Source organism: Drosophila melanogaster, chromosome 3L, assembly GCF_000001215.4.
Source record: "Drosophila melanogaster chromosome 3L".
Taxonomy (NCBI): Eukaryota; Metazoa; Arthropoda; class Insecta; order Diptera; family Drosophilidae; genus Drosophila; species Drosophila melanogaster.
Window position 1 is genome coordinate 4,619,636 of NT_037436.4, and position 15,970 is coordinate 4,635,605.

General features: G+C 41.3%; 5 protein-coding genes and 1 long non-coding RNA gene across 15 annotated transcripts in view; 2 read left to right on the forward strand and 4 right to left on the reverse strand.

Annotated features, from left to right (window-relative positions):
- Src64B (Src oncogene at 64B) overlaps positions 1-6,561 on the reverse strand; it is a 33,750-nt gene extending 27,189 nt beyond the window's left edge. For 3 of the 8 annotated variants that reach the window (NM_001259699.2, NM_001259700.2, NM_001014564.3), the window contains exons 1-2: positions 6,302-6,497; positions 5,575-5,693 (exon numbers count right to left, since the gene is read on the reverse strand). The gene's annotated coding sequence lies outside the window, so the exon portion shown is untranslated. 8 annotated transcript variants of the gene reach the window in all.
- CG32246 (uncharacterized protein) lies at positions 1,584-3,350 on the forward strand. The gene has a single exon (NM_168098.3). It carries the CDS (start codon positions 1,630-1,632, stop codon positions 3,325-3,327), a length of 1,698 nt encoding a protein of 565 aa, NP_729020.2. The 5' UTR covers positions 1,584-1,629; the 3' UTR covers positions 3,328-3,350.
- Positions 6,562-6,966: 405 nt separating the features above from the next.
- Positions 6,967-7,268, reverse strand: lncRNA:CR45438 (long non-coding RNA:CR45438). Its single transcript, NR_124785.1, has one exon. It is a non-coding gene; the product is annotated as a long non-coding RNA:CR45438 (long non-coding RNA).
- HDAC1 (Histone deacetylase 1) lies at positions 7,099-9,832 on the forward strand. The gene is made up of 4 exons (NM_139661.4): positions 7,099-7,347; positions 7,785-7,897; positions 7,976-9,221; positions 9,317-9,832. The coding sequence occupies exons 1-4, from the start codon at positions 7,305-7,307 to the stop codon at positions 9,478-9,480; spliced, it is 1,566 nt and encodes a 521-aa protein (NP_647918.2). The 5' UTR covers positions 7,099-7,304; the 3' UTR covers positions 9,481-9,832.
- Positions 9,833-9,968: 136 nt separating this feature from the next.
- The window catches only part of axo (axotactin), a 57,714-nt gene continuing 51,712 nt past the window's right edge, over positions 9,969-15,970 (reverse strand). For 2 of the 3 annotated variants that reach the window (NM_001274494.1, NM_001259702.1), the window contains exon 21: positions 9,969-10,597. In NM_001274494.1, coding sequence (NP_001261423.1) covers positions 10,181-10,597 — 417 coding nt within the window. In that variant the 3' untranslated portion in view covers positions 9,969-10,180. Of the gene's footprint in view, positions 10,709-15,970 lie in introns of all 3 variants that reach the window. The other variant, NM_079917.5, reaches the window with a different exon arrangement.
- CG13716 (uncharacterized protein) lies at positions 14,801-15,154 on the reverse strand (the record flags this gene model as incomplete). Its single annotated transcript, NM_139663.1, has 1 exon — positions 14,801-15,154. One exon carries the CDS (start codon positions 15,152-15,154, stop codon positions 14,801-14,803), a length of 354 nt encoding a protein of 117 aa, NP_647920.1.

The following is a 15,970-nucleotide window of genomic DNA, read 5'->3' on the forward strand; positions in this document are numbered from 1 at the left end:
ACGGAACGGAAGGCCGGAACAAAGCTCGCCGAGTGCGAGAGCGAAAAAAAAACCACCACCGATGCAAAAGTTGGCGGCGGTTTATGGGATGAAACAATGTTTTGTTGCCCACCGGATGTTCGGCGAAGGTAAGCGGTGAAGTGTGCGTGTGTGGTAAGTGGGGAGTTGGCTCAAACCGAAGCTGCATGCAGACAGATAGGGAGAGATATATGGGCAGAGAGAGAAAGAGAGAGCGAGGGAGAAATATAGAGGAGCTCAACAGGACACAACAATGCAAATGTTTGCAGTGTCCACAGAGAAAATATTGCACGAAACTCCCTTTAATTTGTGCTAATTATACTCCCAGTGATCACTTGAAAAAAAAAAGTTCTCAAAGGAATCGCTTATTTATTCTCTAAAGACAAATCAGCATAAAAGCTGGCAATTGAATTGAGTAAGCCTACACAAATTTCTCTCAGTGCTCACACATATCCCATCGCTTCAGGTTCCATTTGCGAACGGGTGTGTGTTTCCAAATGGATCCTCATTCTCATCCACATGGACTCGATTTTCACGTTGATTTCGCCCCGTTGCAAGCATGCGAGTGTTTTATAGCCAACGACCTGTGCTAATCCCATAAATCTAATTGGCCCCGGGCCTCGCTCCACTCCTGGCCAGCTTTTGGGTTAGGCGGTCACACACACACACACACACAGGCCGAAATGGCAAACAAACAAAAAAAAAGTGGGGACGGAGCAACATCCTCTGCCATGTCCATGTCCATTTCCATGTCCGTGTCCAGTTCCCGTTCGAAATACGCTCTCTTCGCCCGTTGGAAATTGCGCCTGAAGCTTTGACCATTAAATGTGACTGCAAACTTTTCTTTTGCCAGCAAAAACTTAGCGACATAAATTAGAACTTTAGCTGGGAGCAGCTAACCCAAGCATTTATCCCCCCGCAGGTGGCAGAGCTCCAATAAAGTGGCGCTCGCTGAATAAAAACAATTGCAAAATGCAATGTTGTGCCTGCAGCGGCAACAACTTTATTTTTAGATGCACTTAGTCCTGGCTGACTTGTCCACCTGAATGGCAAAAAATAAAACGTAAGCAACAGCTATTCTGAAAAATATTTCACCAGGGAATTGAAGCTTGACATACTTAAATAAATTAGTGGTAATAGATAGCAGAACATTTGAACATATATTACAATAAAATTTATAGAATCATATAAAAACAATTTATTAGATGGCTACTATTCACTTTCAAAAGTTCATGCTTGAAAACGAAGACTTAATGTTTTGAATTAGTTTGGTAAATTAGAGACACAAGTTTCAATACACTTCCTTTCTGCCGTTACCAAATCGCTGCCTTGATTATGGCTAGCCCTCGTAAGGGTATATAGAGAGGAAAACTTTAAATTGGCATAAAAACTTTTGAACTTTTACGAAATAGGGACAACAGGGGGTCTACAATGGGCGTAAGTTAGGTCAACGGCAGCCCATTAAATAGATTGATGACCAGGCCAACCGACTTGGGAACTATGTCAATTGAGACAGTAAATTGACGGAAAGAAGGTTAAAAGTTGCAGCTCAGTAGTCGTAGTATATAGAATCAACTATTCACCAAATCAAATCAAAATCCATACGCAAATATGTGGAAGGTGAAGTTGCCCCAATATTATCAGTTGCTACCCCTTAAGATCAAGAAGATATTGCTATATCGGTTCCTATTTGCCACATTACTCTGCTCATGGCTGGACTATCAGATGCTGACGATTTTCGTAGCCATCAATTTGTTCGAGGTGATGCGTCCACTGGTTTCCGTCACTGAAATCCTGAGATGGACTCTGTTTTCGGTGTATTCCTCGGTACTAATGTTGCTCATACGAGTGAGCACGATGGGATTTGGTTTGGTATTGTGCCACATACATTATAACAATCCCCGATGCTTCAAAAATAACATTTTAAGAATAACCTACGAGTTTCCTATAAGGCTTGGGCTGATTGCATCGATACTCTCTATAACCATGACTACCAGCTGGCTTTATGCATCCTTTGTGGACTTGAACAATGGGAATTACTTGCTAGGAGGATCCTGGTATTACCTCATGACCTTTGGCTGCTTTTGTGGTATTTCCTATTACCATAAGAGTCAGGGAAGATGCCTTCGAAGATTCCCATTACCCATTGTGCATTTGGACATAAAGAAGTGTCTGCTTCAAATGTGGTGTCACCAATTAAAGACTTCTGCTAAAGCAGCTATCGTTCCAACTTTATTATTTACCGTCATCTACTGGCCAACCATGGGTTTCCTGGACACTACCGAATTAGGCGGAGTGACCATTGGATGTTGTGTTATTATAACGCAACCTCAAAGACTTTTTCAAGCTTGGTTACTAGCCACACTGATCCTGTTCAAACTAAATATCGTTCCGAAATTTTATGGCCTGGTTTTGCAGCGAAAACTATCACTGATTTGTGATTTAAGAGCACTGCACAAGTGTACAGGTATCAATCTATTTAATCTGATATGGGACCGCTTTCAATACTTTTTCTGCACAATGCGTATGAAACCAATGCCCAAGGATATGCAACGCTATACATTTTCAATACCAGTAGCAATGGCTCTGGACACTACGGAAATCTATGGATTTCAATTGCTGGCAGCCCGTGATTTTTATGCCGCCATGTCGGGTAGCTTGTACCTTGATTTGTTTAAAATGGAAATTGGTCTAGGAAATCGAAATTGGAGAGAGTTACGCGACATTATACTGGAAATGGTAGATGCATTTCTAGCCCGGATGGATTCCTGTTTGGAGCCGGCTACGCCCATTAAGATCTGTCATTTGCTAAAGAACAATAAACCCAAGTGTCCTCAAATTCGTTTATTGGTAAAACCGACTCCTCCGCCAAAACGTTTTTGTGTCCACAGCATACGGAAAGGTTTATGGTTTCGATTGCCAATTGTATCGCAGTACTATAGCTACTTGTACGACCTAGATCCTCTGGCCAATCTAAATCATGTGCTGCTGTGTGGGGAACCTCTTGTTTGGATCCTTCAAGGACTCGTCAGCATCTGCGTAAGACTCTTCAAGGAAGACAAATTCGTCTACATTGAAAGCGATGTGGATCGCATTCTGGTGTATTTATTAAAGGTGGAGGAAAAGCTGAACGAGGCTAAGGAAATGAAGGTGAGAGGAAAACTTTGCTCCAGCCATGATCGTTTTATGAAGGCCATAAACCGCTGTTTATACAAAATGCTGTTTACCTTTAGTCCATATATGGACTACATTTTCGACGACGATAGGTTGAGGAATACATTTAGAAGGAGAATGGAGTTGATACCCTAAGTTTGTTTACATTTCGCGTTTTTAAATTGGTTTATTTTGCTTGCTTTATTGAATAAAGTTTCTATGTAAGTATGAGCTACCGAAAATAGCATTTTTAAGAGTTTTCAATCAATACTGCATCTTTAAGATCTTATTTGAAAATTCTCAAAAGTAGTAATTTTCTGGCAATCAAAGGGAAAATCCACTTGAAATTTTCTCCACTCAGGCAATCATCTCTACATTAATTCTTTTTTGTCGCACTTGCCACGCACTTTCCACTTTTCCTCGCCTTCGCCGCTCTCCTCTCTTCACTTCCATCGCCTTTTCTCCTCCTTTCAGTTCTTATCAATAAAACGTTGCTGCTGTGCGCATTGTTTGCTGGCTAAGTGGCCAAACACGCACACATACACGCACAGCTGGCAGGGAAAGGAACAAAGGAGGAGCTAAAAGAGAGCGATGAACAATTGAGTTTTCTACTTGTTCCGCTTCTTCCGTCTCCACTTCTGTTGCTTTGACTACTTTTTATTCGTTTGGATTCTCCTTATTGCACCTCCCACGCTGTGTTATCCCCTTCATCCACCACCCGCTCCCCTTTTCGATTGACTCTATGCCTTTGTGGTCGTCCGTATCATGTAAAACGCTTTGTGTGCAAAATAGGAAATTTGAAGAAGAACAACAACAGCGAGCGAACTGCGAGCAAAATAGAGAAATGAAAAGATCTCAACAAGTTTGCCGTTAGTCGAGCTAAGCAGATTTACTTGTTTGAGAGCATTTTGCGATTGCCATTTTGCAATGATTTAGCAGGGGGTCAAAGACGAGGGGGCACTAAAATGGAGGGCGAAGGGAATGGGGCTTAGGAGCGGACAGCGGCCAAACAGCATAATTGCCCAGTTGCACTCAAATGGATCTCCATTGAAAACCCCCACTCACCAATTAAGGGTTAAAGAGCAACAGACTCCAGAAGAAGCGGCCATAAATCTGTACAGTGATAAACGGCTATGATTTTCAACGGCCAACATAAAGGTCACAATCAGATAAGATTTGTGATTCGGATACGTACACACACATATTTATATTAAGGTGTTTAAATGAGCTCACCAAATTCGAGTATCAATACACCTTAATTAATCTTAAAGAATCAAATCGAGTTCTGACGAAGTAACGCTCTCAGGACTGGAATTTCTCTGCACTTCCTGAAATTAAGTTTCCTGTTTCGTTTTTAGTTACCTTTAAGCGATAGCCACTGTACACAAAAAATGTGAAGCAAAGACAAACTATTTGCGGTCTTTATCAGCGGCTGGCCACAAAAAGTAAAAGGAGAAAAAAGGAAAGACAACTGAGGGAAAAAGGAAAGAAGTAGCAAAAACAGAAAACAGACGGCAGCAATGTTAATTGAAGGGGTTTAAATTTTTGGAGTGAGGGTGAAACTTTACTGCAACAGATAAGCTACAAATGTACAAAAAAAAAGAAACGAACAAATAAAAAAAATAATAAAAACAAATTTTGTGGCTTGAACTTCAAAGCACATGGAGCGATTTAGAGTAGAAGGGAAGAGGAGGGGTTAATAAACAAGCCACCAAAAGGTAAATAAATAAGCACAAAATGCCGAAAATAGCGCACAAGGGATAAACCAGATGGAAAGAGCGAGAGGAAGAGAGAGAGAAGGAGCAGCTGCTGCGCCGACGCCTGCTGCTCTTGAGCTTCTTCTTTCCATCTCCCTTCCCCAACCCCATTCACTCGTCATCCAATGGCTCTCCACAAATTGGAAGCAATTACAATAGCAGCAACAACAAATGCTCTTTGACTTTTTACAGCAGCCGGAGCAATAACTAAATACGGTAGACCGTCGATAAAGTGAACCAAACACAATTTAGTGGTTGCAAATAAATTTTTAGAACCAAATTATCATAAAGCTTGAAATGTTTTTTTTTTTTCAAATTTACTCCAATTGGGTATTTTTTTAAGCGCAAAGAAGCCTGAAGAAATGGTTAGTATGTGTCGAAATATAACAAACAACAAGTCTTAAGATTCCTTAAGTTAAGCTTTATTCCATTTCTTCATTATTTTTTCATCTTTCGACTTTTCACTGTACACATTATCAGCCACAGAAGCATAAATAGAAATGCAGCGGGAGAGCAAATCTAGCACTCTTTTTTTTAGTTTTTGTGTTTACTTATTTGCGTTCATTGGCTTCTCTTCCTAACGGCACTTCGGGCCAAGGAGGTGCGAATGAAAAGGAGCTATAATCCGGTTTTATATCGCACTTACCTTTTTTAATTAGAATAAATCAAAACTTTGCTGCGGATTCCGATTCTCTTTATTTGCTATCAAAAGCAAAGCGGACTTTACAGTTACGCCTGTTAAAGTTGTTGTTTTTACTGCACGGTCTGCGGGCCAAATAAAAACAACAAATACTATATTTTTGCTGTTTACTTTACGCCGAACTTCGACGCTAATTGGAAAAAGAGATGCGGGAAGGAGAGAGAGCAATGAAAACTATAATTAAACGCCAGCAAAAAAAGGTCTTAAATATCCTGCGGGCACAGCAACAACAACAGAGAAAAATACAGGAGGAAAACCAAGAGAAAGAAGGGGAGAAGTTAACATAAAGTAACAGAAAGTTGCGAAGGAGAGGCGTTGGTCTCCGAGGGGGAAAGGCATAGGAAAAGACTCTTAAGGGAAAAAGAGAAAAGTCGGAAAGAGAAAAGCTGCGCAGGATATTTTAGCCGCCTATGAAAAATGTTAATTTTGTTTTAAATGTTCACTGCGGGTTTCATATGTTTTTTCTTGCATTATTGGCCACTTCGCTTTGTCACTTTACTTCGGTTTTAATTTTTCCACTTCTTCATTCGCCCAGTGAGTGTGTGCGTGCGAGGGAGATGGAGCGAGAGAGCGTGTTTGTGTTTCCACTGCAACTCCATTCTTCTTTCTCTTTTTTCACACACACACACAGGGCACACACGCACACTTGCACATGGGGGAGTTGGAAACTTACGCGTCGCCGTTTTATTAATTTTATTCAATTAACAATCGCCTCTAATTCAGCAACTCCAAAACACTACAAAATCTCGTTGTACTTGAGCACTATTGTTTGTCGATAAGAAGCCGCCGAAAAACGCCGACCGAGGAGGAAAATCACCCGCGCTGGAAAATCGCGTCCGAGTCGTTCAACGGTGAATTTTAGAGTGAGAAGGAAAATCGTGGGAAACTGCGGTGGATTTTAGAGCGAGATGGGTGATGCTCTGAAAGAGAGAGAGGGAATGCACCCTCTGGCGATGGGCCAAGTTCGATATTAGCATGGATTCCTATCGATTAATCGACTTAACATTATTTACCCCGGACTACAACCTATTACTTCTGTGTTTTTGTTTTTCTTAAATTATAATGAATCATTTATATTTGTATAGAAAATATTGAAATCAATTAGTTTATTCGAATGCTTAAACTTAAATGTTTTCCAACAACATCTCTAGTTCCAGCTTCAGACTCTGCAACGTGATCTTAGCCAATAAACTTTGCTTTATAAACTTATAATTGATCCTTGCTATTTTTCCAAAAAATATGTCGTGATATTTGATAATTTTTGATAAGTACATAGGTCTGATTGTTTATATATCTAATAAAAAATGACCACTCTGTATGAAGAGGGTAATCGTATTTCATATGTAAATTTATTAAATATATTTCTTTAATAAATAATTAAATATATTTGTTTGGTATTTTCGGTATTCATGCAGTTAGTATTAAAAGTATATTCTGCAGAGCCGGGAAGTGTGGATTTAAAAAAGTCCGCGGTCACACTGCCCATCTGCAGAGGTTTCCTCTTCGCGAATTTGTCTTGTGCGCTCCGATTTTGGCTATATAGTTGCGCCAAAGTGCCAAAAATCGGACCGGCACCAAAGTAAACCATCTTCTGAGCTCGCAAGTTCATCCGATCGACGAAGGATAGAAAAACATCGACTTTAAGGGGATTTAAGACCCGCCAACAGCACCGCAAAATGCAGTCTCACAGCAAAAAGCGCGTTTGTTACTACTACGACAGTAAGTTTTGAGCATTTAAATGGAAGTAAAAGGCCTACTAGATGGGTAATTTGTGTTTACAAAGTGCCAGCTAGGGTTACCATGTCGACTTTGTGTTTTTTCCGCATCCACTTAGCATCAGATGATAGCATTTTTGCAAATTTCAAGTTTTACGGCGACTGTACGAGCGCGTTCCGGTCCACAGCGCACTTTTTCCATACGACCGCAGTGCGTTTGTATGCGTTTGTGTGTGTATGTACCTGATGTCTATCTTCCTCTTCTGTGTGTTTTTGTTGCTTTTTCGTTCGGGGCGAAAGTGCTACTACTGCGGTCGTTCGGAAAAAGTGCTGCTCTCAGGCAGACGCCTCGCCGACAGTGGCCTTAAAATTTGTATTCCACATAGCGTGGCAAATAATTACTTTTTCAACGTGCTCATAATTGCGATTTTTGATCCATAGGCGACATTGGCAACTACTACTATGGCCAGGGTCATCCCATGAAGCCCCATCGCATACGCATGACCCACAACCTGCTGCTCAACTATGGGCTCTATCGAAAAATGGAAATATACGTGAGTTACTTTATTAATATGTGATGATAGATATATATATATATATGATAGATTTAAACGCGAATTTCTCTATTCTAGCGTCCCCATAAAGCCACTGCCGATGAGATGACCAAGTTCCACTCGGACGAGTACGTCCGGTTCTTGCGATCCATTCGGCCGGACAACATGTCGGAGTACAACAAGCAGATGCAGCGTTTCAATGTCGGCGAAGATTGTCCCGTCTTCGATGGACTATACGAGTTTTGCCAACTCTCCGCCGGAGGATCCGTAGCTGCGGCCGTAAAACTGAATAAGCAAGCCTCGGAGATCTGCATCAATTGGGGCGGTGGGCTGCATCACGCCAAAAAATCGGAAGCCTCGGGCTTCTGCTACGTCAACGACATTGTTCTGGGAATTCTGGAACTGCTTAAATACCATCAGCGTGTTCTCTACATAGATATAGACGTCCATCACGGCGATGGCGTGGAGGAGGCGTTCTATACCACCGATCGTGTGATGACTGTCAGCTTCCACAAGTACGGAGAGTATTTCCCGGGCACTGGCGATCTGCGAGACATTGGCGCCGGCAAGGGAAAGTACTATGCGGTGAATATACCCCTGCGTGATGGCATGGATGATGATGCGTACGAGAGCATATTTGTGCCCATTATCAGCAAGGTGATGGAAACATTCCAGCCGGCAGCCGTGGTGTTGCAGTGTGGCGCCGATTCGCTGACTGGCGATCGGTTAGGCTGCTTCAATCTCACCGTCAAGGGTCACGGCAAGTGCGTGGAGTTCGTGAAGAAATATAACCTGCCATTCCTGATGGTCGGCGGTGGTGGTTATACCATTCGTAATGTATCCCGCTGCTGGACCTATGAGACCTCCGTTGCACTGGCCGTGGAGATAGCCAACGAACTGCCCTACAACGATTACTTCGAGTACTTTGGGCCCGATTTTAAGCTGCACATTAGTCCCAGCAATATGACGAATCAGAATACATCCGAGTACCTGGAGAAGATCAAGAACCGTCTGTTCGAGAACCTGCGCATGCTGCCTCACGCTCCGGGCGTTCAAATCCAAGCGATTCCCGAGGATGCCATCAACGATGAGTCCGACGACGAGGACAAGGTCGACAAGGATGATCGCCTGCCGCAGAGCGACAAGGACAAGCGCATTGTGCCCGAGAACGAGTACTCCGATTCGGAGGATGAGGGCGAAGGCGGTCGCAGGGATAACCGTTCGTACAAGGGTCAGCGGAAGCGGCCGCGTCTCGACAAGGACACCAACAGCAACAAGGCATCCTCAGAGACGTCCAGCGAGATCAAGGACGAAAAGGAAAAGGGTGAGTGATTAACCATTAGTCATTTTAATTGGTTCTACTGACCACTTGTAATTTGTATTTAAACCCTACTAACTAAACCATTATGCTGTTTTCAGGCGACGGAGCTGATGGCGAGGAATCGACGGCGTCTAATACCAATAGCAACAACAACAGTAACAACAAGAGCGATAATGATGCCGGAGCGACAGCTAATGCCGGATCCGGTTCGGGATCAGGTTCCGGTGCCGGGGCCAAGGGCGCCAAGGAGAACAACATTTGACGTGGCGGCCGCAATTGGTTATAGAAGCCAATTAAGCGACCGCCGAAGTACAAGCCACCGGATTTCACCTAGTGTCGTCTCATTCCCGCGCCCCCCTTCACCAACACGCCCCGTAGCCATGTCCAGGGCTTTTTCTACACGCCCCTACACAAGGTCCCACTGCGATCGGCTCCTTTTTTTCAGTGGGAATATTCCCAAAGGGGGATAAATCAGTAATCAGTGGGCGGAAACACAATTTATTTTAAGATCGAAAGTGTATAGCTAAGCAAAAAGTGAATGCATACTTACAAGCGATCCAATGTGGCGAATAACGCAGAAACTAATTTAATCAAATAAAAATATTTATACATTTATTGATTTTAATTTTAATGGAAAATTAATTGAGCTGCTATCTTTTAAATATTTTCTTTTGGAAGTATTCGATTTCCCATTTTTAGCAAAATACTTACGTTTCCACATTTAGGTTTCTTAGTAACAAACTAAACGATAATTTGTAACAATTTATTTGTATTTTAACTAGGACTAGCTAACAATTTTTAAGATTTTAACTTTGAGTTTCTAAGTTGAGGAGATTGTGGCATTTGGGGGGGAGAAAAGGATCCACTGGGGGTTTTCCCGCCCACCAGTTGACAGTTTGTGACTAGTCGGCGAGGTTTTCCACGGATTGCAGTGGGCGGAGAACTGGAAACTGGCTGCGGTGCTAATCCAGCGATAATATCGAGTCGATGCTGGTGCGATTACTGCGCGGCTGCAGACGCGGTCCACCCAAGTAACTAATTGGATTCGCGAACTGGCGCTGCAGCAGTGAGTTTTCCAGGAAAAGCGTCGGCGGCGGGGGTGGGCGCGTCACTTTCGAGTGATGCTGTCGCATCGGCACCAATGGGGATTTTCCTCCCGGCTCCTCCGGATTTTTCACCCGACTCGCTGGCAGAGAGGACCCATTGGCATTTGTGGCTACATCAAAGGACTGCTGCTGCTGCTGCTGCTGCTGCTGCTGCTTTGGAGCCTCTGTGTCATCGGTCGCTTTGTGGCGGGATTTGTGTTCCTGCGGCTGCCGCTGCTGCGCTTTCTGGGGGAGATTGGGCATGAAAATGGCATCAGGAGGTTGGATGGGATGCTGGATTTGGTGTGTGGCGTGTCCGGAAAAAACGGTGGGCGGTGGCGGTGGCGGCGGGGTGGGAATTCAGGAATTTAGATCAAATATTTTTCAGGGTTTAATTCTATTTGGCTTTAGTCAAAGTGACGTTCAATGGACATGGACGATAGTGTAGGGGTTCATGTTTGCGTGTGTCCAGAGAAGAGATAAAGTTTTATAATTATTTAAAGGCTTTGAAAGATAGACAGAGTGGATAGCGAGGGGGGGGGATGACGGTTATTCAAGCTGCATTTTCAGCTGGCAAAAGTTTATTTCAGTTTTTTTTTGTCTTTTACGAGATTTTGGCAACTGTCGTGATTTGGCACTTTGTGTTGTTAATAAATGCACTAAACTGACATGAAGGTGTGCACATAGAACATCTAAGGGACTATATGATTTATGATTTTATTTTTTATTTCGACTTGATATGCAAAATAAGAGGCAAAGATGCGTTCGTACACAATTAATTAGTATAAATCACGAAATAAAAGTTGCTTTAATGTAAGAGTAGAGTTATAAAGCACATTTATAGAGGTAACTTCTTTAATCAAGCTGTCTATTAAGCAACTAAAAATGTATTTTAATAATCATTTGAATATTCCCTTTTCTCTAAGTGCACGCCTTGTGTGTGCATCTCCTGTATTGCATTCCGTATGGCGGAAACCGTCGAAAATCCATTTTGCTGCCCCATAAGCCCGACCCCAAGGCTCCGGCCAACAAAAGGCGCCACGTCAGGAGCCCGAATGGTGTCTTGGTAACACGAAACCCGCCAGTCACTTCACGGGACTTTCTATGGCAGCCCCCCCTATTTTCCTATTCTCAAGGGGCGTGGCATCGCCAGCATCAGCCGAAAATCGACAACAAGGCAGACGGCCAACGCGTTTCAGTCAAGTGCAAATGTGTTGGCCATGTCAATGCATCGCTGTCGCCTCCCAGTGAAGGAAGTTAGCAAAAAAGGTTGCAGATAGGATTGCTAAATATCCTAGCCAGAAATTAATGAGTAATTCAAACGAATATATCAATTAAAATACAAACTAAAAGAGATGAAATCAAAAAATAAAATAAAAATCAGTATAGCAAACAAAAGGAATTTTGTGACACTGAGTTGATTACAAAACTATTCAACTCTCTGCCATGGGGTATGGAAAAAAGCATTTAAAATTTTATTTTAGCTTTAGCTTTTCATACTTTTCCATTTCACATTTGCATGGGACGCATTTCAGTTTCATTTTCCAGCAGTTTTATTGTTCTTGGCCGAAGGTTACTCGAGGCACTGGAGGCAGTGGCAGCATTGCAAACAATAAGCAAAACTTGCACTTTCATCCATCGCACTGACACTGACACACTTCCTTAGCCCCTCGATCTGCCACGCCCCCTTTCGGGGCTCCTTTGGCAGTCGTATTAACATTGTTGTTTCACCACATTTTTCATTGCATACTTCGCGGCGCGTGCATTTCGAATATGTTTGTGTTACGAACTTTGCCAAGTCATCGCACAAAGGTGGAAAATTCCAATTTATTACCTGCCGCATGCGGAAAATTTTTGCTATTTTATGAGCTATTTTACAAAATATTTGTTTTATTACTAAACACTACTTTTGAATAGCGGGGAAATGCCAAGCATAAAAACAATTGATATTTAATATAAGAAATTAATTCGAGAGCGACAAATTTTATCATTGAAAAATGTGATATTTATTTCCAATGAAATTATTGTTTAAAAATGCCTTGCATTGCTTATAAGTTTTTTTATGTATTAACCCATATTTATTAACGTCATAATCGAATGGACATAAATCTATGTACATTCGTCCATACAGTCACGCATTTTGGAAGGGTGGCGGTGGAAATATATTTATTACACATGTTGAACAATGTAAGCACAAGTTTTGCCGGTCATTTGGTTGATGGTCAACAAGCAAATGCCTTGTTAACCATTATGGGCCATGTTTTAATGTGGCAACACACAAGCGACAACAACAAGAACGAAAAACGACAATAACTTTTCGCATTAAATGAATGCCAAGTGGTATTGAGACACTGCGGCAGCGGAAAAGAGATGGAAAGTTCGGGAAAAAAGTATAGGGAAAAGCGAAAGAGCCGAAACAAAGGAAAGAAAAAGTTCGCTTTTTTTTAACTTTTCAACGGGGAAATTAATAACAAATTGCTTTAAGCCACCATGACGATTACGTTCAGTCAGTGATTTCAGTGGTGGCATTATGGCTTTCTTACAAACAGTTTATAAGTTTTAAATACATTATTTCGAGAACTTAAAAATAAAAAATAAAATGTTAAGTAGCCAATTATACAGATTTTTTGATTCTACTCACTTTAAATCTAAAATTATGAAAAAAAATTATTTATCAGATTTAACAGATCTTATAGATTATTTAAACTATATTTATATTTATTATCATTGCTATTAATTGATTAATTGCTTTTTTATTGATTAATAATGCCATCTCTATCCGCTCGATTGTTGAAAAAAAAGTATGTAGACACGAGTATTTCCCTGCGTATATCCTGATTTTTCGTGACCACGCCTTCAGCTCAGCATGGCCACCAAAAACAAAAAGTTTTTCCAGCACAATAAACACTTCATTGCGCACTTGAGTTAATTTGTCAAGAAGGCCAGACGCATATGCTGAAATTATTGTAAAAGTTTCGAGTGGCAGCGAAAGATGATGCTGCTCCTGATGGGTTTTCATTAGGCACACTGAAGTGGAAAGCGAAATTTTCTTATATTTTCCAAATGTTCGCTGCTGGACCGTGGCAATTGTTGTAGAACATGAATAATGCATGCTGTAAAAGTTTAATGAAAATGCACGATTCGCCACCAATGGAAACAAACAAACTGCTAGACACATAAAAAGTCGCAAAAAAGTTGGCCAAAAAGTAATAATTAGAGCTAGATGCCAAAAAAATAAGAAAATCGGTGCCTTTACCCATTTTTCTTGTTTCCTTTCCTGGAATTAGAACAAGGCTTTCCTGAATTCTACGAAATTATTTAAATGCATATTTAATTGCATACAGAAAGTGAAAAGTTTGAAACTAAGAATATTCCTAGTTTTTTCAGAGCTTATAATATCGAAGCTATTATTACTTGGAAAATATTTTTACAATACATTTCTAGATTCAAATTTAACACGTCAAAAAATGTTGATACATTGATAATAAGGAACGCAAAAAAGAGTTTATTTTTGTGCAACTATTTGGCAGCAGCCAGAAAATAAATTTGCGGAAAATTGCGAAAAACGCACAGCTGCGGAGCGGCGAACACCCTTTTCGGACTCCTTGGTGTCCTGCTTTGTTTTACGCTTCGCTTTAGATGAGCTCCACTCTCGACGCCATTGTCCTTCGTCCTGTGTACCCCCATCATCCTGGCTCCTGCTGCTGTTCAATAAAGTGTAATTCGTGCGCCACTTTCATGTGCATTCATTTGTCGCACCACTCACAGACACAGCACTCACACTAACGCAGCAACACCACTCCGTTGCAGGCAGACACTCACACGCACACACACGCACACACACACGATGGCTGGCGTACGTGGCGTATGAGTGACATTTAATTAAAATTTATGTAGTCTAAAAAGGCAAGAATTTTTCTACACCCCCTTTGGCCTGTTCAAATTTATGCAACTCTCCATTTTGTTTGAGTTGTATTAAATGTTCGCAGTTTTTTTTTTTTTTGGTAATCATGTGCAAATTTGTTTTTACACCCATTACAAGTGCAGGTCGACGCCGACACTTTTGCTCTCTGACAATTACGACTGGGCGAATACGTATACATAATCAAATATTTAAATGGAAAATTGCACTTTTGCCGGAGCAAAGATAAGATGTGAATGTGAGAAGGATTTGCCCCTTCACTTTGGCTTTTACAAATGACTGAAGTTTAATTTAGGTTTTAGTTTGGGTTAAACTCTATCTTTTTGACAGGATCTCAGATATTCTTGATTGTAATGGTTGAGGTCGTTTACTTAAAGTGGAAAGCAATATATTTATGAATTCAAAGGATGTTCGGGTGAATAGAGCATTGTTAAAATGTTTCTTTAGAAACATTTATCCTTTATTAAGGCATTTGCAATTTTGCGAAATGTTTTATTGTCTTAATATAAGTTTATAATATTTATAATTGTAAAAATCACTTTTGCTGTTCTTATACTAAATAACTTTTTTAATTTTCACTTCTTGTCCTTGGCCTGCTGCTTCTTTTTGCTTATCATCAGTTGATGTATGTGCATGCGTCGATAGTAAAGATTTCTTTGCAGATTCTTCTTGAATAGCGTCTCCCTGGCCAGAATCTCCAGATCCTCGAAGCTACACTGCCGTATATTCTGCTTGGTTTGAGCGATTAGTTCGCTGGTTAGGTGAATTTTGGTAACTGAAACCCGAGAGACATGAAGTTTTCTCCTTCTCAGCTCTTCGCGGTGCAAAAACATTGCGTATGCGGCGGTTGGTGACTTTGGTGGTGAGTTCTGGGAAGGATTCTCCTTGGAGTTAACCTTAACTTCCTTGTTTTGCTCTATGAGACACATCTTGACTGTGCGGTTGCTTGACTCCGTTTGCTGGTTGCATCAGAGTGGTCGGCTTATTTTATATGCAATCTTTTTCCTGACCTGCCCATTCATAAGACCCATTGGCCGCAGGTCAATCGGTTTCCCAGACCGAAAACTGACCTGAATGCGCTGTTTTTTTTTTTTTTTTGGCATTAATTTTTTTACAGCCAGCGGGTGGTGGTGGATTAAAAAAAATGTAATCCCATTCATTACCTAAAAAGTGTCGTAAAGTTCTCGGGAGTAGCGAAAAAAAATACACCTTCGTTGCACTCATGGTCGCTAATCTGGATATATGTGTGTATAACCGGATTAAGTCTAACTAAAATGTTTATGAGTCTAGCGACTCTTCATGGAGTTCTCTCATGCTCTATCTCGTCCTGGTTTTTGCGGTCTCATCGAATGCTATGCTACTCGGTTTACGTGTTGCTAATCCTTTGGCCGGCATGTCCTGGCAATTAGCGTCATAATGATGCGACAGCTGAGATCCACGGCCTTTATTTCTGGAAAATTCACAGCGAAGGGAGTGAATACCAGACGTGGTGCGGCTGGAGGCCAGGCCAAATGACCAGCTGACCCAATTTGTAAACATCCAAACCAAATATTTGACTTTGATCGCCGGCCAGAACCGCAACTTCTTTTTATTATTCATCGCAGTGGACAGTGGAGCGGAATGGATTTTTTTTTGAACGAAATGCTTGTAAATATATCCCATTTAAACTATGCTATATGCATATATTAAACATTTTCAAAGTGGTTAAAGCCAATTCTATAACTTCTTCAAGCCAGAGTAGCCTG

Coding starts and splice junctions, on each gene's coding strand:
- HDAC1 (NM_139661.4), top strand. CDS start 7,305: ATGCAGTCTCACAGCAAAAAGCGCGTTTGTTACTACTACGACA. Junction 7,348..7,784: donor CGTTTGTTACTACTACGACA/GTAAGTTTTGAG, acceptor TTTGATCCATAG/GCGACATTGGCAACTACTAC. Junction 9,222..9,316: donor CAAGGACGAAAAGGAAAAGG/GTGAGTGATTAA, acceptor TGCTGTTTTCAG/GCGACGGAGCTGATGGCGAG.
- CG32246 (NM_168098.3), top strand. CDS start 1,630: ATGTGGAAGGTGAAGTTGCCCCAATATTATCAGTTGCTACCCCTTAAG.